Here is a 26,543-nt window from a genome sequence, read left to right on the forward strand (position 1 = left end):
ATATTAAGATATGATACGTATTTATTGTAGTACATTATGCACATTGATTTGAGTATGATATGTAACAACTATAATAAAATTCAACTACACATACTTAACCTTTAAACGTTTTATTTCTTTCTTTATATATTTATTGTCTCGAAGTATTCTTTTTTTTTTTCTTCGTATAGAATGTACAATAATATGTGCGCAACAAATAAATAAAATTTGTTGGCGCAGGGAATTTCTTTACAATCAAGGAAATTACATGTGTATCATCATCGTTCGTGTTTTTTTTTTTTTATAAATAAATATCCTAAACTCAGAAACGATACATATATATACATACCTACATGCATGTATATATGTTACAATGTACGAAGCATAGGTCGAAAAAAGAAAATTACGAGGTTAAATACGAAACATTACTTTTACATTATTCAACATGAGCCTCGAAATGCAATTTATATTTTCTATTTTGATTTTTATTATAACAGAAATATTTAACAAACATTTATTTTTTTTAATTTGTATTGATCGCATTATATGACCTTTTATATAAATCAGTTTAATCACATAGAATAATTCAAGTTACCTCACGAAACAAGCAAAAAATAAAAGAAGATACGAGGTAGATTCGACAATGTATCTACGATTATTTCTTCGAGTCAACTCAACTTACAGTACTATTACTTAGTTATACCATTTTCTTTTTTTTTTTTTTTTTTTAAGAAATTAACAAATATTTTACGAGATGACAACTCGAAACAAAAATGCAAATTTCTCATACTGCAGCTGTCATTTTCCTACTGTAATTCTTACATTCGAGCTTCTGCGTGAATGAACACAAATGACGATAAGACCTTTTCGATATCGCGAATACTTTCACGATATACACTCACGATAAAATAATACTGATTTCCTTGTTCACGCATTGACCGCATGTCTTCCTTGCTCATTACATGTTACTTATTCTCCTACCGGTACACTGATCGCATACTTTGCACGGTTTAATCACTGAAAAAGTTTAAAAAAGAGAAGAAAAACGCGGTAGGAACGAGAGGGGTAGAAAGAAATAGCCGAATTCTGATCGACTACACTTAGAACGTATGCATCTTAAGCCATAACGCCAGTTATAACACCACCGGATACAGGAAGACCAGTTTCCCCCATTAAGGCCAGATCTATTTCTCTTGCAGCTTGCCTACCTTCTGTGATTGCCCAAACTACCAGGGATTGTCCACGCCGACAATCTATGAATAACAATAACACGTTAATCAGGTAATAAAATACACGAAATGTAACTTGAGAAAACGAGGATCTATTTGACGTATAGTTATTGGATGTAAAAGATAGTAATACAAGTAAAACGTAAAAACTTACCTCCTGCTGCGTATATTCCATCTAAACTTGTCTTGTAATTTCCAACTGGTGTTTTGAAATTACCTCTTTCATCCATTTTTGTATTTAATTCTGTTGCAATATATTTTTCTGGACCTAAGAAACCCATAGCGAGTAAAACTAGGTCACATTTGTATATCTAAATGAAAATCAAGGCATTAGAGAAGATAGTAAAAACGCAATAAGTCATAAATTATAATTTTTACTTTTTCTGTCCCAGGAACCTCTTCCATTTTCCAACGTCCATTTTCCATTGTCCACGATACTGACACGGTTTTAATACCACTTACGTGGCCGTTTCCATCGTCTAAAAACTCCTATTAAAAGTATATAAATGAACGTGAGAGGAAGAGTGGAGAACAGTAAAGGAACATATATATATAAGAATTTTTACGTACTTTACTCAGTGTACTAAATTGACGGGGATCTCGGCCAAACTTCAAGGAAACTTCCTCATGACCATAATCCACTTTAAATACACGTGGAAATTGAGGCCAAGGATTATCGTGCGCTCTTTCGTTTGGTGGTTCAGGTAAAATTTCAAAAGTTGTAATTGTTTTGGCACCCTGCATGATAATAATTAAAAATATATATAATGTAGAATGTATCGTGATTTCAACAAATTGTATTTTCTTTCCATTTCATCTTTTTCATCAATAGAAGCATAACTGAATTATTATACGCATTACAGTTTCGAACAAACAATAAATTTACAGCAAATTACTTCAAAATATTCTTAGATGTATAAAGTTGTACTAAAGATATAAATTTTACCTGTCGCAAAGATGTAGCTATACAATCACAACCAGTATCGCCACCACCTATTATAATAACATCCTTATCTTTAGCTATTAAACGCATATCTAGTGGAGCGTTATTCCCCATTTGATTCTTTTGCCAATTTTCCAAAAAGCTTACAGCAAAATGAATTCCTTCAAGGTGTCGACCTGGTATTTGTAAGTCTCTTGGCCAAGTTGCGCCAGTACATATTAACATTGCGTCATATTGTTCCCGTAATTCCTACAATATATATACATACAAAATATCAATATATACACAAACAAGATAACAATCATAAAATCAAGAAATAAGTTACAAGTATGAACGTAATTACTACGTAAATAAAACTGAAACATTATTTACATTAGCAGAAATATGTTTTCCTACATCGACGCCAGTCTTAAATGTAATACCCTCCGCCGCAAGAAGAGAAACCCTTCTTTGAACAACTTGTTTCGATAACTTCATAGTCGGAATACCATATTGCAGTAGACCTCCAATTCGGTCATTTCTTTCATAAACAGTCACCAAATGGCCTGCCTTATTTAATTGATGAGCTGCCGCCAAACCAGCCGGACCTGAGCCAACTACTGCTACTCGTCGACCGGTTCTAGTTGTTGGTGGATGCGGCACTATCCAACCTTGTTCAAATGCGTGATCAATTATCGCACATTCAATGTTCTTTATTGTAACTGCTGGTTCAGATATACCCAAAACACAGGCACCTTCACAAGGAGCTGGACAAACTCTTCCAGTGAATTCTAAATATACATACGATATTTATTACGTATTGATTCAAAATTTTAGCAATCTTAAAAGATACACGTTGTTAACTGCAACCCTCATCTTTACCATTCAAATTACTTTTTTAATTGTACAAACCTGGGAAATTATTAGTTTGTAACAATTGATTTAAAGCTTCTTTCCAATTCGATTGGAAGACAAGATCATTCCATTTAGGAATGATATTTCCTAGAGGGCAACCATGACTACTTTGACAAAATGGTACACCGCATTCCATACATCTTGCTGCCTGCACGCGTAATCCTTTACGAACTTTTTGAAAGTTATAAATTTCATTCCAATCGGTAATTCGGTTTTCAACTGGCCGATAAATTCCCATTTGTCTTCTATATTTAATAAATCCTCTAAAAATTAAAATAATAATATATAATAATATATATATATATATATACACCAATATAAAAATTTGAAATTATGTGCGATTTAAATTCGGAGTAAGAACTTTTAGCTACGTCACTGAGTCAGGAGAACCATACCTTATCTTATCCAATTTTTGCTGCTCCATATCAGTATCTACAATAGCATCTTCAATATCTTTGATCTGGGTGTTTTCCGTCTGAGAATTTCCATTCGGTATTGATTGTGCTTGTTTGGCTTCTTCGACTTGCTTTAACGCCCGCTGATACTCATACGGAAATACCTTCGAAAAAGTTAGATTATCAATACATTCACAATAATTATGATTGATTAATCATCATTTACCTTAACGAACCGTGTAGTTGGTTCAGGCCACAACATCAAAAGATCTTCAGCTATTAAAGAACCAGTTTTCTCAACAAATTCTTCTAAAAGTTGTTTCACATATGCAATATCTTCTTGCTTACTTAAGGGAAGCAATTCTACCATTTCAGGATTACATTTACTGTGTATGAAAAATTAATTGATTAAGAATATATACACAATAAATATATAATGTATGGCAAAAAAAAAAAAAAAAGAAAAAGGAAGAAAATGGAGTGATGTACCTCTTGAATGATCCGTCTACATCTAAGACATAGGCTATCCCACCGGACATTCCAGCTGCGAAATTTCGACCAGTAAGACCCAGAATAACTGCACAGCCACCAGTCATATATTCGCACCCATGATCACCGACACCTTCGACTACTACTATGGCGCCACTGTTACGAACGCTAAATCTTTCAGCAGCAATTCCTCGAAAATATGCTTTGCCAGAAGTTGCACCATAAAGACAAACATTACCAACGATTACGTTATTTTCGGACTTGAAAGTAGAATCTTTTGGTGGATATATAACGATTTCTCCTCCACATAAACCCTAAAAATTATAGGAATGTGTACCAAATGACGCATATGTACAATACCGATGATCATAAATAGCTCAGAAATAGCTAGTTAGAAAAACATATTTACTTTGCCAACATAATCGTTGGCATCTCCCTCGAGAGTAACATGAACGCCTTTGGTCATGAAAGCACAGAAGCTCTGACCTGCAGAACCTTTCATTTTTATGTTGATACTACCTTCAGGTAAACCAACTTCGCCATATAATCTACCGATAGAAAAAGAAAGAGAAATATTACACAATTAGTCAATTATTGAAACCACTCGCAATTATCAAAAGACGTAAGACAAAGACATTTACTTTGAAATATGGTAGCTTAATGTTGCCGCAAATGCTCTACATTCATTATTAATATTTAATTCAATATCAACACGTTTCTGTTTTCCTTTCAATAAATCCATGGCTAATTCAATGACATGATTGTCCAATCTGTTTTCTAGTTGAAAGTCCTGTTTCATCGATCCTCCCTGAATATTTACTCCGGGACGGAGTTCAAGTGCATTACGCAAAATATTATCGAGCTTTAATGTTTTAGCCTTCTCTACTGAGATATCTTCGCGAACTTTCAACAAATCAGTACGACCTATTAGATCTTGAAATTTACGTAATCCAAGGCTGGCCATGTGAGAACGTACCTAACAAAAAAATGTATCTTGTATGATTCAATGGATATTTCCTATAACAAAGATGCTTGGGAAATTATTGTTGGGAATTCCTTATTTCTATTCTCAATATCAAATACCTCTTCTGCCAATGCGAAGAAAAAATTAATAACATGTTCCGGCTTTCCTTCAAATTTTTTTCGAAGTTTTGGATCTTGTGTTGCAACACCCACGGGACATGTGTTTAAATGACATTTTCTCATCATAGTACAACCCATGGAAATTAATGGCGCAGTACTAAAGCCAAATTCGTCGGCACCTAAAAGAGCCGCAACCACTACGTCGAATCCTGTACGCATTTGTCCATCTGCTTGTACAATGACACGTGATCGAAGATTATTTAAGGTTAAAATTTGATGGGTCTCCGCAACTCCTAATTCCCAAGGTAATCCAGCGGATTTTATTCCTGTCCAAGTACTAGCACCAGTTCCACCATCATGGCCAGATATTACGATATGTTCTGCTTTCCCCTGTATAATGTATGCCATAATAGAAGACAGTGTAGTAACAAGAAGGGAAAGAAGATACAAGATAAAAATAATGATTAGAAAAATGTATTTGAAAATGTATTCTCTACTCTCGACAAGTTAAGATATACTATTTCTAAGTATGATTACCTTTGCAACACCTGATGCAACTACGCCTACTCCTACTTCCGACACTAATTTGACAGAAATACGAGCATTTGGATTTGCACATTTCAAATCATAAATTAATTCCGCAAGATCTTCGATCGAATAAATGTCGTGATGCGGTGGTGGTGAAATTAGACCTACACCAGGTACAGAATGTCTAGTTGCAGCAATCTCAGCAGTAACCTACATACAGATTATATAGATTGTTATATACAGATTATATTTTACAACTCGACCATTATTCTGTGTATAATTAAAAAAGATCTGTTTCACCTTATAACCAGGCAACTCGCCGCCTTCTCCTGGCTTCGCACCTTGTGACATCTTGATTTGAAGATCATCAGCATTTGCTAAATAACTTGAAGTGACACCAAAACGACCGCTGGCAACTTGCTTAATGGATGATCGTTTGTTAAACTCTGGGTCCTGATTCAGATACCTAAATGACGAGTTTTACTTTACGTTATTAGGGGATTTTTTATAGACAAATGGAAAATAAATATACGCACGCATTTAAGTGAGTGTGTGCGTGAATATGAGAATCTACAGTAATACTCGGTTTACTGTTGCAATTTTGCCGACTTAATTATCACAAATTTGTCCCCACCAATCCTTTGACCGCTTCCACGGAACAAGCGCTATGTTATTTAACTCGTGATTGACGTTATTTCAACTAGGAATGGGTCATAAAATAAGAAAACTAAAATGTATATTTTTTACTTTATAAGTATCAAATTACTTCAATCAAGCTGCTGAGAATTTTCTGATGAATAAGATACCAAACATGATATATTCTTCATATTTGGATGAGTTTGAATTACACGGATAGATATGGGTATATGACACACCATACTCAAATTTTTCTCCCTATTTCATTCTCATTCAATCTCATTTTTCACTCTCGTTACTCTCGTCATTCCGATACATCCAAGAAATGAGCGGATTCAATAGAAATAACACCCAGCAACTCCCAGAACATCTACTTCCTCAGTCGAAATGAAAATCCGAACATGCGACAATTAAGTGGATATTATTATATTTGTCGTGTGTATACATGCATATGCTATTCATAAAAAAGATATAATTTGTCATAAATTTAGAATGTAAATACCTGTCAGCATTTTCACCACCTTCGCCTGTATTCGATTTACCGCCAATACGATTCATCGCAATCGCTAATGTTGTATGTGCTTCTATAGAAATACTTCCAAAACTCATAGCTCCGGTTGCAAACCGTTTCACAATCTCAGATGCTGGTTCAACTTCTTCAATGGGTATGGATTTTTCTGATTTTTGTATTAATTCCAATTGACCACGTAAGGTGCATGCCCTTATCATTTCCATTGTAGTTTTTCGATATTTCTCATAAGAGTTCCAGTTCTTAGAATTTACATAATCCTAAAAAAGAAGCAAAAGAGATACAGAAAATGGAAAAATAGCAATTATTTCTTTTTTATCCATTTTAATAAAAAATATACGTATATTATCAATACTTTGCAAAATATATTATTAAATGAATTTACCTGCAAGTTAGCAATACTATCAGGATCGTTTATGTGTTTTTCTCCACCAGATCGCCAATGATAAACTCCTGGATTGCGAATAACAAGCATATCCATAGGTTTTGTGCAATAAGTAATTTGATGTCTTTCAAATGCTTCTTTTGCCAAAATATCAAAAGTAACTCCACCAATACGAGATTGTGTACCCTGTATGGAAAGTAATATGCAATATATGTCAAAAGGTTAAATATGTACAATGAAAGTAAACGATAGAAACAATTAAGAGTACGTCATTAAAACTAGTGAATCATAGTAATTGCATTCATTAATTGGATCCAATTTTTAATCATTCGTACCTTACACGATTGCATCGTTTTCGATCATTATTAAACGACTTTTTGCCAATTCGTATGATACATACCTTAAAGCATTTATTGATGACTTCATCTGACAAACCGACTGCTTCGAATATTTGAGCTCCTTTATACGATTGCAACGTAGAGATTCCCATTTTTGCCATTACTTTAGCTATTCCTCTATCCATTGCTTCCGCATAGTTCTGTAACGATATTTTATTTATATTCATCCACCATCATTATCATTATTATCGTCCTCCTCAACATTCCCGTTCCTTCTCATATTTGTTTTATCGTTAAATAATATAAAGTTTTAAATCGTAACTGCATCACAATATTAAAAAAGAACTTACCGCACATAAAGCATTATCGGTTAATGACGAATCAAGTACGCCATCCATACGAAGATTTCTTGCCATTTCAAATACTAAGTACGGACAAATGGCGTCCGCTCCATAGCCAAGTAGCAGACATATATGATGTATTTCTCTAGCTTCAGCAGTTTCTACAATGAGACCAACTTTCATACGTTGTCGTTCTTCGATTAGATTGTGATGCACTGCGCCCAGGACTAACAGGCTGCTTACAGGCACTCTAGTGACAGCAATGAAACATTATATTATTAAATAATTACTTTACACATCATAGGATTAGCAAATCTGTATAATCGCTCAAATATTTTCACCTTTCCGAGCTACCCAGCCGATCGGATAGAACGATAAATTGATAACCTTCTTTCGCAGCTTGATTAGCCTCCTGATTAACACGATTTAGTGTATTCACTAATCCAGGTGGACCATCTTGCACAGGATATGTCGCATCGATAATTTTAGTTTTCCAACCACGATAATTCGTTCTTTTGATTATCTCGAGATCATCCAAGGAAAGTATTGGTTGTCGTAAAAATAATCTATGTACTTGCAGTTCGTTTGGCTCAAGCATATTACTTTCTGGTCCAATAGGACAAAGCATTGACATTACGATTTTTTCTCTGAAAGGGTCTATCGGAGGATTTGTCACCTAAGAATAAATTTTAAGGAAAGAGTATAAATGTACATGTTAAAATATATTGCAGTTAAATATCAACTATACAGTTGTTTTCGTAAATTATTCCTACCTGAGCAAACAGTTGCTTAAAATAGTCGTAGATAAGGGGTTGAAATTGAGAAAGACAAGCTAATGGCGCATCATTACCCATAGAACCCAGTGCTTCTTTCCTATATAAGAATTTTACAATTTCTATTTATATGTAACATAATATGTGTTGTGTGATAAATATATCTATAGTATAACTAATAAATATATACACGTGTCTTCGTTTACTGATTACAATTTTAGCAGTCTGAAGTATAAAAGCTACGTACTTAGACTGCATCATTGGCAGAAGAAGCAAATTAATGGTTTCAAGGGTGTATCCATAGAGGGATAATCTTTTATCGCCTCCCCAAACTCGATTTACAGTAGATATTGGATTTGCATCATTCATGGCTTTTCTTTTAGCTACTTCTTCGTCCACGATCGAACCATTTTCAACAGTGCTTAGTTTCTTTTTATAATCAGCATCAGCAGCACGTAACTCTTCCATTGTAATCTGTAAAGGTAAACATGTTTAACCGAACAAGATTTATTTGTTCTGTACAAACTATTTATCATGTAAATTGTGATGAGATTAATATTATTATATATGTAAAATTACTTAAGAATATTGTAGAATCAGACTAAAATTAATTATAAAGTAATTTCAATGTGTAAATATAGAGCATACTGTATGATTATTTGAAGAAATGATGAGACAATACAACACTTACCATCTATGTGTAATACAAAGCATGATCACAGCATATAGGATTGTTTGCAAAGAAAAAAAACAAATATTTTTTTTCATTAAATACATCTTGATATAGACCTAAAGGTTGAAGGTTACAATGCATATTCACATAAATATTTGATTGTTAGTTTAGCTATATTTCAAAAACTTTAGAAGGATGATCAACAATCACAACGATCAATGATGAAACAGAACAAAACAAAAAGAATACCTGATCTTTTAGCCACTTGGAATGTGGTCTACTTCTAGCAATGTGCAACTTCAGTTCAACATCTTCTATGATCCTTTTCTCATGCGTATCAACCAGTAGCATTCTGCCGGGTTTCAAACGGCTCTGTAAAATAGAATAAAGTGCAAATAATTCAACTGTTAAATCATATCTATTATCATCCAACATTTATATAACAACACTGTAAGATAATCCCATAAATTTATACAAATGTAATTTCTAATGATTGATTATATATCATACGTACATGATACATTAAAAAAATTAATAAAAGAAGGAATGATATTTTGTTTTTATAAAATCTAAAATAATATATATAATAAAAAATAAAATAGATGTCCGTTATACTGGATATCTATTTCTTTTTACCAAACTAATCCTCCTACAAGATTTATTCTACAATGAATAAGAACAGTCGTAGTGTTCTTTCATAAAACACCCAGTTGTTGGATGTCTGTTGCCTTTTATGAACTATTTTCAAATTTTACATACGCGGAAGTTTCATCCTTCTCTTTTCTTGACTTTTTCTTTTTTTAAAGAAAATTGGGCACATTATTCAGAAAGCTTATAAAAAGCAGAAAACACATATTACGAAACATAGACATGCATACACACACTTTCACACTTTTTCAATCATCGGCAGTTTCAAATCTGTAACATAAAATATAAAAACAAATGACAAAAAGCGTACAAAAATTGGAAACAATACGAGGAGAGCAAAGCGAATTAAGCAGAACTCGATCGAAAGGAAAGGTCAGATAGTAAATTTGTGTCATATTACGTACAGCTCTATGGAAAGAATCAATCACTCATCAATATGCTTTAAGTCGCGGTCTTTTACTACTTCTGTGTAAAAGTACAATATTTAATTTGTATTCAATAAATGCTTTTCTCCTTGTGAAAATATAGTATTATCTTATGCAGCTGAAATTCTGTATATTAAAAACAGTATAGAGAAAAAGCATATGGATAGCCGATTGCTTGTTATAAACTAAAAGCTGCTGTAAAATTTCCTCAGAAGCTAGGCCTGATCAATGTCATGCATATTTCTTCATTTACCTTTAAGACTACATTGTTGGACGGAGTGTCATAGACACCCACTTCAGATGCCATCACCATCATGTTATCCTTAGTAACGTAGAAGCGCGATGGGCGCAGGCCGTTTCTGTCAAACAAAAATTCAGACGCCTTTTATATTACCACCTCATTGTCGCACATTAGTATTAACTGTGACTTTATTTTCTTGTTCGTTTTCTCGTATTACTTTCCTGTCATTATATATCAGTTATACTTTCTTCCTTCCATTTTCAAATTCTTTTTACTCATACACATACTGTCTTAATATTTCTTCCTCTATACCTAGTGAAGCAAATGTCTTTTTTGTTCACTAACTAGTCGATTATGAGAAACAACGATGCATTTTCTATCTATGTAAACATAGATTCGGTAGACAATGGATTCTTTTTGTAATTTGTAACATATGTACCTTATCTATATGTCGGGTCATCGTTGGAGTTCGGGGCGTGTAATGAATCTTCATGTGAGTTGGCCATCGTTGTTATATACCAGATGATGTTTATTGAAGCGAATGTAACAAAAGGGTTAACGAGTGATATCGGTGAGTGAATAATTGAGATGTCGATGACGATGAGTTTATGTTCGATAATGAATACACGATAATGAATACATGAGAGACAGTCCAAGTGGAACTGCCCTTACATACTCTTCTCCGTATCTCTCTGCGTACCTCTCTGTATCCCTCGGATCAATCTTTGTTTTTAAGGAAAGTTATTTAATTACTTCATATCTGTGTTACGTACACGTCCCTCCCGTGACCGTGGCTACGTTCAGCGACTCGTTATGTCACTTTGAGCCCAAGCCCACTATCAAATCTCAGGCAAACATAATTGACTTAACATATACAGCTATTTCTCAGTTTTATAAATAATAATATTGTTTATAAGTTTATAACTTTTTAAACAAGTACGGCTATGATAAAAAGTCTGGACTAAAGTATCGGGGACCTTCTCAAACATTCCAAAAGAAAGGCCCTGATGTCCTTTCATCTCTGATACGGCCATCCTGACAATCACACGTCCTCGGGTGCATCTAAAATATTGTTTTGTCAATATTAGATTCGATGCGACTGGCATTATTTACCATTTAACTAAATGTTGCAATAAGCCAAGAGCCCCGTTTCACAACCAAAATTTGGATCAGATGTCTTAATAATAAATAAAAGACAACAAAAATCAGTGACATTGTGATTAATATTCAAATGCTAGTTACATCCTGTGATTTACCAGTTCGACCGTAACGATATAGTGAACCATTCTCGCGTTTGTACCCAAATGAATCTCGTTTTTCTAGATCGCACAACCATCCAGAGTTTCGTTCCACGGTTTCACTGAGCTTTGTTACATTTTCGCTCTGAAGCACATGTGAACACATCACACGGCTTCTCTGAGCTTTGTAACATTTTCGCTCTGAAGCGCATATGAACACATCACACGGCTTCTCTGAGCTTTGTTACATTTTCGCTCTCAAACGCATCTGAACTCACTCCGCCAATTGTGCTAACGATCTTCCGAGATCAGGGTACTCATATGGTCATGATCACTGCCCTGTCCATCGCTATAAACATCCAATTCAGCAGGAATACAACTATCTGGCATTTTTCTTAATCTATCATGATTGTATTTGTATGATCGTTTACCATCTAATGTTTTTAAAGTATACCTATCTCTCTCCAGAACCTCTGCTATTACAAATGGATCCTTGAAATTTGGATCGAATTTAGTTTGATTCCTTTCCTCATTTTTCCGTAGTACAAAGTCGCCAAGATTGAATCTAACTACTTTAGCTTTTATCTTATCGAATCTATCTTTGTCGTACTTAGCGGTGCTCTCTATATTTCCTATGGCCTGCTGTCTTATATTGGAGATACCTATTTCGCTTTCCTCTATATTTTCGGGTAGCATTAACCCGTAGGGTCTTGCTGTTTTGCCTATTAATAATTCCAGCGGACTCGCTTTAGTCACGCGATTGATGGTGCAATTCAGAGCCAATTGTATTTCGCCAATCGCGTCTTGCCATGACCGCCCGGTCGTTTCTATTATGGTAAACATATTGTTTAATGTACCCATAACACGCTCTACCTGCCCATTAGTTCTATCAGTACCGGTTGCTATTAAGTGGAGTTCAATGTGTTTACCTTGGCAGAATTCTTGGAATTCTTTACTCGTAAAAAATCTTCCTTGATCCGCTATTATACGACAAGGACTGCCGAACAAAAATATAGCAGACTTAAGCGCTGTAATGATGCTAAGAGAATCTAGCTTACGAGTATGATACAGGTATACAAATTTAGTGAAAGCATCGATCAAAATGATAACGTATTCTTTCAAATCGCTTGTATCGCTTAACTTGCCTGTTATGTCTATATGAATTGTATGCCAAGGTATGCTTGGTCTTAGGTACGGGATGTAATTCGGCTTGTATTCTATCTGAATTCGCCTTAGAAACCTGGCAAGCATGACGGTTCTCTACGAATTTACGAACATATTTCGTCATTCCTTCGAACCAGTAATACTCGTACAGTTTCTCGTATGTTTTATCCCAACCTAAGCGCATAATTGACTGGTGTACATGATTAATAACGAACCACCTAGAACCTCTTGGGACAATGGGCAAGCAGAGGGTCTGCCTTTTCTCTATATCTTACGACTAAGAGTAGCGGATCGTAATTCGTATGTATTCGTGATATCTACCGCGAGCTCATCGTTTTGCAATTTATTGACGATTTCTGTAATTTGTGGATCGCGACGCTGTTCGTTTAATAGCCAATCTTCTGAGATTTCGGCCAGGTTAATTTCTTTCTCGGTAATCTTGTTAGTTATACGATGATTCATGTCTATGGAATTCTACGAAAAGAGATCTACGTGAGTCATTCGTTTACCTTCTCGATAATATCGAAGTTGAAAGTTTGCAAGTAGGCTTACCATCTGTAAACTCTATCATTTAAATTTACTTTGTTGCTGGACGCCTACAAAGAATTACAGTCGATAACAACAAGAAATTCTCGTCCATGTAAATAATGACGAATATGTTTGACAGCGTGTACAACTGCTAACGTCTCTAATTCATATGAGTAATACCTGGGTTCCGCAGGGCTAGTCCTTTTACTATAGTACTCTATGACCCTGTGTTTACCTTCAAGATTATACATAAAAATGGCCCCATATACACCAGAACTAACATCGGTATGTAATTCTATAGGATAACTAGAGTCAAACATCATTAATACCGACTCATCAGTCAGAACGAAAATTATTTTTTGTCCTTATCTTTTCGTGTTTATCTGTCCAGGCTATGTTTTTGTTAACTGACGTAAGTGTATACATTACTTGTGGGGTTGCATCACTTGTGAAAATTTAGGAACGAGTTTTCGAAAGAGACTAAACCTATGAATTGCTAAGCTGTGTGACGGTCGTAGGCGCAAGTAAAGAACTCAAGGGTCGTATTTTACCGGAGTTAGGCCGAACTTTACCGTTATGAATTACGTACCCAAGTTAAAGGTTGGTCTACTGAATCGGCAATAATGAGAACGTCATCCAGATAAACGACAACGTACGAATAAGCAAGATCGCCTAAGGCCTTGAGAATGGTCCTCTGAAATACGAATGGTGCATTTTTTAACCCAAATGGTGCATAGTTATATACTCGTATTACCCGTCGAGAGTAACAAATGCTGTATACTCTGTAGAGTTAGGGTGAATAGGGATTTAGTGAAACCCGCTGGTCATGTCCAGGCTAATAAAATAGCGCCTTTTGCAATCTCACGATTTGATCCGCAATAAGTCGTAGGGAATACCGATCCGCGACTGCATTTTTATTTAGCTCTCGGATGTCTACACATAATCTATCTGAGCTGTCTTTCTTCTTCACGAGTAACATAGGGCTCGCGAATAGTGATTACTAGGCCTTATAATTTTTGTTTCAATTAGTTCGCTTATTCGCTCACGTACTATTCTCCGTTCTTCCTCGCTAAGTCTATAAGGACTTTTTTGTACTATGACGTTAGGGTCAATCAACCGTATTTCTAACTGTCCCGTATTTACGCGACTACGTGGGAAACCCGTAATGAATGAATCTTTGAAATTTTTGAGAACAGAAATTAATCGGCTCTTATCATTACCAAGTACATCGGTGTTCGCTTCATTAATATCTCATTTATGGCGGTTCTATTACAGATGTGAATTATTTTTGTTTTACAAATAGTGAGACTGTTTTGTGTAATATTTATGTCGAATCCTTGATTCAAAATTTCACGACCAATTATTGTATCATATTTTAAATGACTATCAGCAAGGACATGGAAAAGTATCTTCAATGTAAAACCGTTAATACGTACAGTGGACTGAATTTGAGATGTACAGTTAATACAAGTGTTCCCTATTCCTCGCTTTACTACTATTTCGGTCATTCTTCTGTCAGAAAAATTCGGGGTCACTGATTCTTTAATCAGCGAATACTCGGTTCCAGAATCGAAGTAGAATGGAAATGACTCACCTAGATGGCTTAATATACCCGTTGGAGCTTCCACCACGCAGGAGTCAACTCGACGTTCGTTATTAGAATTATACTTTCTTTTCCGTAATAGCGGACAATTTGACGCGACATGTCCCTTCTCACGGCATTTGAAGCGGGATACCTTCGAAGATGCGGCTGATCGGGTTTTCTTCAGGTTTCGTATATCATCCTTCGGCTCCAACTTTATTCTTTTGCTGTCTCTTGGCAACCAAAACGAGCAACGAACTGTTCCTTAAACGCTGGCCAGTTCACCCCTTCACTCACCATTATTTGTGTAATAATCAGATTAACAGCTGTACACCATGCAGCAGAATCGGCGCCCGCGATTTCGGGATTAAAATGTGGTAGTACTAGATTTCTAGGCTCCGCACTCGGTTTCGGCACTAGCGGCTGGACTATCTCGCGCACGAGGGTTACAAGTGCTTGCATTGTTATATTCAGTACTGCCGGTACGCAGAACGTAAATAGAACGACAAGCAGGAATTCATCGTTTATCGCCTTCGATTCATTATAAAGAAAAGATTATTTATTTCTGAAATGGAGAAAGCGACAAGCTATCCAGCTAGAGTATTCCGAGGGATCTCGTGGCAGATATCTCAGATCTTTCATTTAGTCGAGAATGTCGAAATATTCAGTAAATAGCGTGAAAATATATTTGAAAGTGAGGAGAGTAGTGATGACGGAGTCTAACTATTTTTCAAAGTGTCCAAAATCACCCCAAATGTGTTTGGAATGTTTTAACGAATACCATACGATATAGGATAATGTAATATATTATCCAGAATATAAATTAATAAAAAGTATGGTATAATGTGTTTTTAATATTTGTATGTTGTATATCCTATATATAATATCGTATATTTAATTAACTCTAACAAGAAGAGCGTCACCATTATTTATTGTTTAAGTACGGCTATAATGAAAAGTCTGGACTAAAGTATTTGGGACCTTCCCAAACATTCCAAAAGAAAGGCCCCGATGTCCTTTCATCTCCGACATATAAGATATTCTTTTTTTGATAGTATATTATTACATTCTCTAAACATTCTTATCCTGTTATATTAACAAATTTAAGTACGTTCACCTACTTCCCTTCTGAATCTTGATAATGCATATTTATCATTTATCAAGTCCTTTCATAAATATTATACATATGTAAGTATGTATATAAATGAAAAGTATGTGTATAAGTGTTTTGAAAGATAATACTAGATACAAATATAAACGTGTCAGAAAATTTATTTTACATACTTCTACACGTTTATACATACGAAGAAAACATTTCTGTATGAAAATTTCTGTATAAGACGTGTAATGTACATATAAGAGAATATACATAAGAGAATAGATAAGAGAACGTGTACATAGATGTTTGGTTTTAACCGTTTGCACTCGAGAGGCGACTCTCAGTCACTAAATAATCCAGAGTAGCTGCTACAGCCGACCGAAAAAATTCTCGAGTGCAAAGGGTTAAAATTAACATCACATACATACCATTTACTATATTCGATTATGTACATCATTCTCATGAGAGTTTTCTTCAAATAACACTTTAAATTCTTTTTTGTGAAAAGAGAAGAACAAAAAACATATTACGACAGTGTGCCATTAGGTCTTTTCAGCTGATATGTTTTCTATAATAATTCCTATGACACACAAATCATATCGAGGTTTTAAATACATAGAACTGAGTGAATCTACGTGAAAACGAGCAAATGAAATAATAAAAAAAATTTCTAGAGAAAAGAATGGTGAAAATTAAATATTAAATTTTACCTGTCTAAGATAGCACCAACGTAGCGTCCATCTGTAAAGGTTAAAAGAGCTGGGCCATCCCAAGGTTCCATCGCACAAGCAGCCCAATGGTAAAAATCGCGCTTCTCAGATGCCATCGTTAAATCGTTTTGCCATGCTTCTGGTACCATTGTCATTACTGCCTAAATATATATTTACTTTACATTTCCATCAATCGATGTGAATAAATCGTGAGAATATGCATTACACATAAATGTTTCACATACCTCTGGCAAAGACCGCTGTCCTACCATTACTAGAAATTCCAAAACACAATCAACGGCCCCTGAATCCGAGAGGTTCGGTTCTACCACTGGATAAAGTTGTTTCAATTTTTCCCCATAAACCTTGCTACTCATCACTCCTTCTCGTGCCTTCATTAAATTTACGTTTCCTCTTAAAGTGTTGATTTCACCATTATGCGCCAACAATCTGCAAACACCGAACACTGTGAATGCTGTGTACGTATATGACAGTTTATGATCACTAACAATATTGCTTACCGAAGAGGATGCGCCCTTTCCCAGCTAGGAAATGTATTTGTTGAAAATCTTGTGTGAACTAATGCCAGATAGGTTTCAAATTTTGGAGACTACAAGAAATATGTACAAGTTAGGATAATAATCATGATATATATACGAGTATACACCCTAATGAATTTGAATTCACCTTCAAATCTAGAAAATAGAGCCACAACTGGTCCGCCGTCAATTGTCCTTTATAAACAACCGTTCGTACAGAAAGTGAGCATATATAGTACCTAATTCCTGGTCGTGGTATGGAATGAGACGATCTTTTTCTCAAAATAAAAACCTGCAATGAAAATCAAGATTAGCATTGCAATTCGATAAGTCGATAATTCAAGCCTAAACGGAAAATCAAAATAGTGGAACACTGTAAATAATCTTATTTAATTTATATTTTCTTTGATTTCTTTAAAGTTTTGATTGTTCAATTGAATCTATCTGTACAAATTAATTTAAATATTTATTAACGTAAATATTTATTAGGAAGAACACACCTATTATAATTAAATGCAAGTACTACTACAATAATTAATAATTAATAATTTCGGCAAACGCGATATGGAGGAGAAACATTGTCCGAAACAATACTCACTTGCCGTTCAAGATTAATATCGTCTTGATCACCAGTGACAAAGACTTGACGCATGTAAGGTTCGCATTTTCGTGCCACTTGACCAATTTTCGTGTTATCTGTTGGAACATCTCGCCAACAAATTAGCTACAATACGAAGATAGTATATTTATTGCAACGTGTTTCATTTTTACCCGTTGTCGGAAAAATTCTTCATGCAATGCAATGAATCGGAGAAAGTGATTGGAAAAAGATAACATAAACCATACCCTTAAATTGCACTCTTCAACTAACTTTTCAAAAACAGCCTCAGCTTCTTGATGAGAATTTTGATCAAGAAATAGAATACCGGTGGCATAACGACCGAATTGAGGTAATTCGACATTTTGTCGTTCGCTGAAAAATAAAGTAGGTATATGTATTTGAAGTGATAATTTTTGTGCAAAATATTATTTAATATAACGCGTATAAACTTTTATGACGCGTCTGATGATTAATATTAATATAAGTACTGACAATATTTTGTTTGTCCGTTCAAATTTCAATATAATTAACACCAGATATTCATTTGTCCGCGTCTACTTTTTTCCTTTTTGAATTGATGAAGTTAAGAATGAGAAGAAATGCTTAAGCATGAATTTAGGTTTAGTCAGGCGTGTCTAGGATAGATAACAAAGCACAGACCGGATTACGAGCTGAAATACATACAGTGCTGGACAAAAGTATTGGCACAGCATGATTGTTATGATAGAAATGCTTATAACTACTAAACAAATTGATTTAAACAAAAAACTTTTTGACGTATTTATTTATTATCTATTCTAGTTTATTACATAACAAGAGCAACAATATAAATAAAATAATACGCAAAATAATAACAAAAATATATTTTTTGAACATTTTATGGGTGGACAAAACTATTGGCACAGTAGAATATTTACGCTTATAACTAATTACATAATAAACTTCTAATATTTTGTTGGCAGTCCTTTTCTTTTAAGGACTTCCTTTAATCTTCTGGGCATCGAGTGGACTAATTTTTTAGTGAATTCAGGTACAATATTGCTCCATTCCTGCAGAAGAACTTTCTTCAGTTCAGACTTGCTTGTGATATTATGTTTCCTAATTCTTTTTTCCAATTCGTTCCACACGTGCTCAATGGGATTCATATCGGGACTTTGAGGTGGTGTGTTTAATGTGTGGGCAGTATTATATATTATCCACTGACGAACAATATACGCCATATGTTTAGGATCTCGATCCTGCTGAAAATAGAAATCCCTGGGGAGGTTTAATTTTTGAGTACTTTTCAAAAGATTTTGCTTGAGTATATTTAAATATACATATTTATCCATTATCTCATCAATGAATATAAGTTCTCCTACACCCGATGATGCCATACATCCCCACACCATTAAACTACCACCCCCATGTTTCATGGTGGCTTGCAGATTCAGTTCGTCCATCTCTGTGTTGGGTTTTCGCCATACTAATATTCTGCCGTCAGATTTAAAAATATTAAACTTACTTTCATCTGAAAACATGATCTTTTCCCAAAAATCAGTATCTTTCGTAACAAACTCTTTCGCGAATTCCACTCTTTTCTTTTGGTTTATTTTACTGATGTAGGGCTTTCTTCGTGCTGCACGGGCAGAATAACCGGCATCCTTCAATACCCTACGTACAGTTTTGGTACTTATTTCTTTTTCACACTCAGCTTTTAACATCGAAGCAATTTCAGTCGAATTAGTTTTTGGATCCTTCTTTACAATATTTACGATTTTCCTTTTTTCTCGAATTGTTACCTTAGAAGGGCGACCACTCCTAATTTGATTCTCTAGATTTTCTTCACTTTTAAAGCGTTTTATGTTCGTCAGTGGATAATATATTGTTCGTCAGTGGATAATATATAATACTGCCCACACATTAAACACACCACCTCAAAGTCCCGATATGAATCCCATTGAGCACGTGTGGAACGAATTGGAAAAAAGAATTAGGAAACATAATATCACAAGCAAGTCTGAACTGAAGAAAGTTCTTCTGCAGGAATGGAGCAATATTGTACCTGAATTCACTAAAAAATTAGTCCACTCGATGCCCAGAAGATTAAAGGAAGTCCTTAAAAGAAAAGGACTGCCAACAAAATATTAGAAGTTTATTATGTAATTAGTTATAAGCGTAAATATTCTACTGTGCCAATAGTTTTGTCCACCCATAAAATGTTCAAAAAATATATTTTTGTTATTATTTTGCGTATTATTTTATTTATATTGTTGCTCTTGTTATGTAATAAACTAGAATAGATAATAAATAAATACGTCAAAAAGTTTTTTGTTTAAATCAATTTGTTTAGTAGTTATAAGCATTTCTATCATAACAATCATGCTGTGCCAATACTTTTGTCCAGCACTGTATACTAATACGATACTTGCAAGAACGCCCTTTCTTATCATTCTCTTTTCTCCAGATAAATTGTGTTAAAGGCGTCATTAATAGGACCCTAGATTAGAATAATCAATATCACTGAAGTGATTAAATTTTGAAAAGATGGCACTCTTAAAAAAGTTAATTGGGAGATCAAGCTTCAAACCTGCACTACAATTTTAGATCCAAAAATTGTGCAATAGTTAATGGCATGACAAATCGGAATTCCCATTTTTAATACAAATGCGATTATTATCTATGACACAAATACATATGTACATATAGCTAATATGTACTGTTGACCTTAGTGACTATTTCCGCATGGTGAAATTAACTTATTAAGCATAAAATAGATATACTTAATCTGCTGTCGCACGTCATATGAAGATCTTTAAAAACAAAAGAAACCGATAAGCAGTTGAAAAAAAAAGAGAAAATTTAAGACTTTACTACACATGAATATACATATAAGTTTATATAGTAGCTATTTAGAATTAAATGGTCATGGTTATATAGGCAATATAGTCAGATATTATTTGTTAATAATAATAACAAAAATAGCTAAATAATAATAATAATAATATAGTTGATAAGAAGGTAAACGCGCATTCTTATGATGTACTCGTTGACGTAAAGCGAGATAACCTAGAATTACGCCGTCGATTTGTACGAATTATGAAATTAAACGCACGCGTTATTGGACGCACTGTTTTATTAATACGTCACAGAATGATAAAGGAATGGAAGATTGACGAATCTCGATGTTATCTCTTACCGCAATTCATCGGCGTAATACTCGTGTGGAATTGCACAAAGAACACCGGCCCCGTCACCGGTATCGTTATCGCAAGCGCAAGCACCACGGTGGTTCATACGTGCCGAGAGAATTTCTGCATCGCGAACGATCTGTAACAGGAGAAAAAGGAAATATGTTTCAGTTGATTTGCATCACCAAGACAAAAATGTCTATTATTAAAAATGTCTAATAGAGAAACAAAATGGATAGACTTTTTGACACAAAAAACAAAACTATGACTAATGAAATATGATAAAAATTATGTGTGAGATTTCAGTCGCATGGTAACTCACTTTGTGCGACTTTTTCCCATTTATTGCAACAATGAATCCAACACCGCAAGCATCCCTTTCAAGTGTTGGATCGTAGAGAGCCTGCTTCGGAGGAAAAGACCAGGATTCGGCCCCGTGCATGGTTTCTATTTAAAAGTTTCCACTGATTTTAAAGTAAATCTTAAGAATTTCACTCCCAACGAAAAACACCAAGTAGAAGAAAGTGTAATCGTATTGTGTCTAGAGAAACTGAAAGAAAAAATAAAAACAAATTATATATCAGAAGAAGAAAGAATAGAGAAAAGAAAGTGATTATTAATTGCTAAAAATTAATCGAATTGTTACAATCAGAAGTTTTATACCAAAATGGGAGCCGCGCAGAGATACATAGATACACCGTGTGCGAAATACGAAAATCGAATGTACTTACTTGGGCGCACGGACGTGCTCTTGCGCGCGGGCGCGCGCGTGCTCCATTGATTCATTACGTAAAATGTACGCGCGTAAAATCTACTTAATGCAATAGATAAACTGTGACCGTGAAGGGAAAGATCGCCATAGACAGAAAATAAAAGTGGGAACAAACAGGTATTGCGCAGATAATCCAACGAATTAAGATAAAATGTGAACTCGACTTTATTCGAGACTCGATCAATGCTAATTTTTACACGACATACTTATACGGATATATTCTATATACGTATATATATATATATGCAGATAGAAGAACAAATGTCCTTCATATATCAAGTTCATATATTCAATATGAAATTAATATGTCTACTTCTTGATTTCGTGATTCCTCTTCTATATACACATTCTATATGCTGTGTACTGTATACATTGATCAGGATGCTACTTACGGTTAAAATGTTCCTTCTCTCTCCCATCTTCCCACATGTTCACGTGCGCGCACCATATACAATGTTCAAATTGAAATTTGATGTATCGCGAATCCGATCTGGTAAATTATTGATATCACTGATCAGAGGTCACCTCTGCGGTCGAGTTCGAAGGCGTAGATTCTTATACTCATACTCTTCTATCAAAGGTAATGCGAAACTAGACCTTGTTATTGCGCATATTATACTGAATCGATCGATCAACAAACAATAGATATCATTCCTTATGCTCTATTCGCAAATAATTATCCGTTCTGTTTTAATGATTGCAACCAACCAATATCGCTACCAATCAGATAAATAAACTTTACCTATCTTAAACGTATTAATAAATATATTTATTTCATATTTGCATCTAACCTTTCGTCAATACTCTTGATACGTATATATAACATTCAGCTACTAACTCTGATTAATACACGTTGGCCTCGCGCAGTCGCACGTTATAATTAGTTTTCAATTTTTGTAACTTTCACAATTACCATATAAACCAGATCTGTTGGAATAAAAAGCTACGAAACATTCGAAAAGATGAAAAGATGTATCTGTGCGCGTATACGTGCGTATATGCATACACATACAAGGGCTAAGTACTTGTTCTCTCACAACAGCTATATCGAAGAATTCTCGTCTTACTAACGTCGGTTCTTTTCAACAGCTATCTATTTTATTGTCTCTTGCCATCTTCCATTTACCTTCCCTATATCCTGCTATTTTGAATCTTTTCGCATGTAGTCGTCTCACAGCTTCATCATATCGTTATTTCGTCATGTTATCGCTGTCGTTGTCGACGACGATCAATGGCTGCACTATCATTACACCTATATATCGTTGTGACTACTTTCTCATCCCGTCTTATTACCTCACGATTCATCCCGCTACATGACTATCCAGAGCTTTATACATCTTTACTCCTCCGCTATTTTCTCTTTTTCTCTTTGCTCTTTCATCGCGTCATAGTCCCACTACATATTTTTCTTTCTCCTTCTTCTTCCGGTACATTTTATGCTTGACCATCTAACCAACGCTCATGCCCCAACTAAATTCCAACAAAATTTTGGTTACCTTCTTTCCCAATTTCCCAAATTTACTTTTTCCCAATAATTTTCATCTACTATAAGTTCCATTTAACCCATTTCAAAGTTGCATAACTTTTCTTTTTATTATATGTACATTTTTCGGTTTTTGTATAGATATTTATAGTTTGTTTTTTGAAGATTTATAACAAAAAAACTCACAACAGAGCAACAACATGTACTTACCAAACCTACCCTTGCTTTTTTCTTAAATACGATATTGTTTAGGGAGGATTAGTTTGACACTACTATATTCTAATTCTATAAATGATACACTTTTTCTATACTTTCTCTCACATGTAGATCTGTTTTGGTCTTCGCCGAAAAGGATGTATAGATAACTCTACGATGTAATATTAGAAAAGGGTAAAAAAATTTGAAGCAAGAAATACTAAAATCAATTCAGGCAGAGTAAATTATGAGTGTCTTTATCCTACGAAATCGAATCTCTGATACACATATGCGACACATCAAATTTTAATATGTACGTAAGTACATACTTGATAGATCAGCAACATTTTTCGTTTACTTGGCAATTCTGTGAAATACATTTCCAACGAGGATAGTTTTGGCTAATGTAGATTGTAGATATTTGGCGCTTTGCCAACTCAATAGAATCTCGAAAACTCAGTCTTCCTTAAAATACATTTCTATTTCAGTAACATGAAAGTCATTGATAATACTGAAAGTTAGTTTACATACTTCCAACACTACCTGTGTGTGAGGATATCGTCATAATTTGTAAATTTAAAAAAAAAATTTCAATCTATTTTTAGTTTCTATTTTCGAAAATCTCTCACAAAATCGACAAAATATCATCGATAGATACTGTTTTTATTCCCTCTTTTTCTACTCATTCATTTTTTCTCTTCCTTTTTCATAGACAGATTATAATTGTCTGTGATAAACTACTAATATTACCACTTATAAAAAAAGATTTATCATATCTCGCTTATTACTTTCCTCTTCTCTACATGTCAACTATTATAATGTACAATTCGGAAATAATTATCTTGAATTAGTTGAGATATTTTTATTTTGAAGATAACGATAATATTCCGGGAACGGAAACTCCCGTTATCGTTAAAAGTGCACTATATGGATTATATGCATGTAGTGATGTACTGTCATATCAGTTGATTTTCTTTAACAATTTTTATCTTTCTCATCTTTTCTTCTAATATTTTCCATTATTATAGTCCTAATAATCCTTTATAATCCTTACTAAATTACGTGATGTTAACTGATCATTCCTTATCAATTATCACTTAATTCCTACTAATAAAACTCTATACGAGAAATTTCATCATATTTTCTCTAGCAGCTCTAATAAAGATATGATTAAATGCATTAGAAACAAAAATTAAGAATTAGAGATTAGAATTACTTGGAAAATAGATTACATTACATGGAAGGATTATATATGAATTACATGTTTTTATCATAAATGAAATGTGTATAAAATATAGAATATAATAACACATTATCAATATCTCGAATTTCGAGTTTGATTTGAATGTTAAATAAACATGTTTTCTAAGCATTTCCAATGAATTTTCATTTTTATATGACTGGTAGAACGGTTAGTCGTTTTTACACACACGTAGTATGTGCATACATACAATCATACGCAACGTCGATGATTCGACATTCACCGATGTTAACGATCGATAATTTATATCCCATTTCCCATCTAAGATTATACCATTAACTTAATGTGTCCATTAAGTGTTTCACTGCACGAACAAAATATTTACAAGAGAGATTTTTATGTTTTTACATATGTTGATCTATATACTATATCATACTTAAACAATATATCCAATGAAAATACTTCTTTGGACTAAATTGAACTAGTTATACATCATTAGTCTTGTTCATGTGTACGCAATCCAAATTATAACAACTTAGTAAATTAAAATAGAAATATGAACGAAATAATACTTACCTGTATGTTGAGCCGTTTCAATGACAAATAACACGCATGTGCTTAATCCGTACTGGTTAGTTTGCAAAAATTAGAAATTATGTTGCTGTATTCAATGTTCCAACTTCTGCTTCTATCCTCCTTTCTTCTACTTAATAACTGTTTCTTCCGTTTCTGAACCAATTCTCATACATATAACATACATGAACATGAACAGACGTAAATCGGCCAATATTTTCTTTCAAGTATGTTCATTAAAACAATTTTTCACTGATGTCTTCAAAGTGTCCGCAATAATAAATGTCTCTACGTAAAAAAAATACTCGAGGCTGAATGAATTTTTGTTATTCTTTTAAAGAATTCACTATTGTATCACGAATTCGGCTAAAGCGTAAGCGTAATAATCACTTACTTATGATTATAATATATCGAATCGACTAACACGATTTGTCCAAATTTAGTTTAAGACACCTGACGATATCCTACGGATCAAAGAGGAAATATTTCCTTCCACCTGACGCGACTATGCTGCCTCTCTCGGAAAATTTCCAGTCAATGTCAGTTAAATTGTAACACGTGTATGCGCTCTCTATCGTATGGTTCTCTATTCTCTGTATGCATGCTATATGCAATGCGCCAAGTCGATGTCGATATGGATAAAAGGACTTTGATTGGCTGATTGGTTACACACCGAAATATCTGCAAAATAAGCATTTTATGCAAAATAAAATTGACGCAATGAAGATTTCACCGTGTTTAAATTTCTTTACTTTTAATTTGATTTATCAGTTGTATCGTTAAACTTTGCTACGAAAAGTGACAAGTAGTTAATAAACTTTTAATTACATTAAAGAAACGATATGAGATCCGTATTACAGATGGTAGAATACTAAGATTTAGAATACTCTAAATACGATCCTTTGAAATTTTCCGATATTATGTAATTTATTTTTACTCGAAACAAATTAAATTCAGTTATTTATTCTTACTTTTATTTTTTTATTTTCTCTTCAGAAACATGTATGTATATGTATATCATTCATAATTTAATTTTCTAATGGTATTAAGTCAAATATGCATCATTATAGTATTTTTATGAGAAATTGAAATTTTCCTACGTTATAAAATATGTATAGAATATATGTATTCTATAGAGATAAATACGTAAGCTTAGGGA

The 26,543-nt window shown here is 34.0% G+C and overlaps 1 protein-coding gene across 4 annotated transcripts; it reads right to left on the reverse strand.

Annotated features, from left to right (window-relative positions):
- Positions 1–94: 94 nt before the first annotated feature.
- LOC132905378 (uncharacterized) lies at positions 95–25,956 on the reverse strand. Of its 4 annotated transcripts, none has more exons than XM_060956636.1 (33): positions 25,388–25,956; positions 21,483–21,710; positions 21,169–21,299; positions 18,236–18,362; positions 17,988–18,113; positions 17,538–17,681; positions 17,372–17,460; positions 17,096–17,300; positions 16,851–17,011; positions 10,542–10,647; positions 9,465–9,587; positions 8,790–9,016; positions 8,543–8,642; positions 8,111–8,445; positions 7,779–8,019; positions 7,491–7,628; positions 7,091–7,276; positions 6,679–6,965; positions 5,841–6,006; positions 5,550–5,750; positions 5,013–5,402; positions 4,571–4,905; positions 4,339–4,477; positions 3,930–4,243; positions 3,667–3,826; positions 3,441–3,604; positions 3,043–3,308; positions 2,524–2,921; positions 2,155–2,400; positions 1,779–1,946; positions 1,587–1,697; positions 1,363–1,519; positions 95–1,232 (listed from the first exon to the last, which is right to left on the reverse strand). In XM_060956636.1, exons 2-33 carry the CDS (start codon positions 21,600–21,602, stop codon positions 1,096–1,098), a joined length of 6,198 nt encoding a protein of 2,065 aa, XP_060812619.1. In that variant the 5' UTR covers positions 21,603–21,710; positions 25,388–25,956; the 3' UTR covers positions 95–1,095. The 4 variants fall into 4 exon arrangements, with proteins under 4 accessions (XP_060812619.1, XP_060812621.1, XP_060812622.1 ...); XM_060956638.1 differs by lacking the exon at positions 25,388–25,956 and adding an exon at positions 22,325–22,732 and having other exon boundaries at positions 685–1,232; XM_060956639.1 differs by lacking the exon at positions 25,388–25,956 and adding an exon at positions 21,892–22,204 and having other exon boundaries at positions 685–1,232.
- Between the last annotated feature and the right edge of the window lie 587 nt (positions 25,957–26,543).

This window comes from Bombus pascuorum, chromosome 3 (assembly GCF_905332965.1).
Source record: "Bombus pascuorum chromosome 3, iyBomPasc1.1, whole genome shotgun sequence".
NCBI classification, from domain to species: Eukaryota; Metazoa; Arthropoda; class Insecta; order Hymenoptera; family Apidae; genus Bombus; species Bombus pascuorum.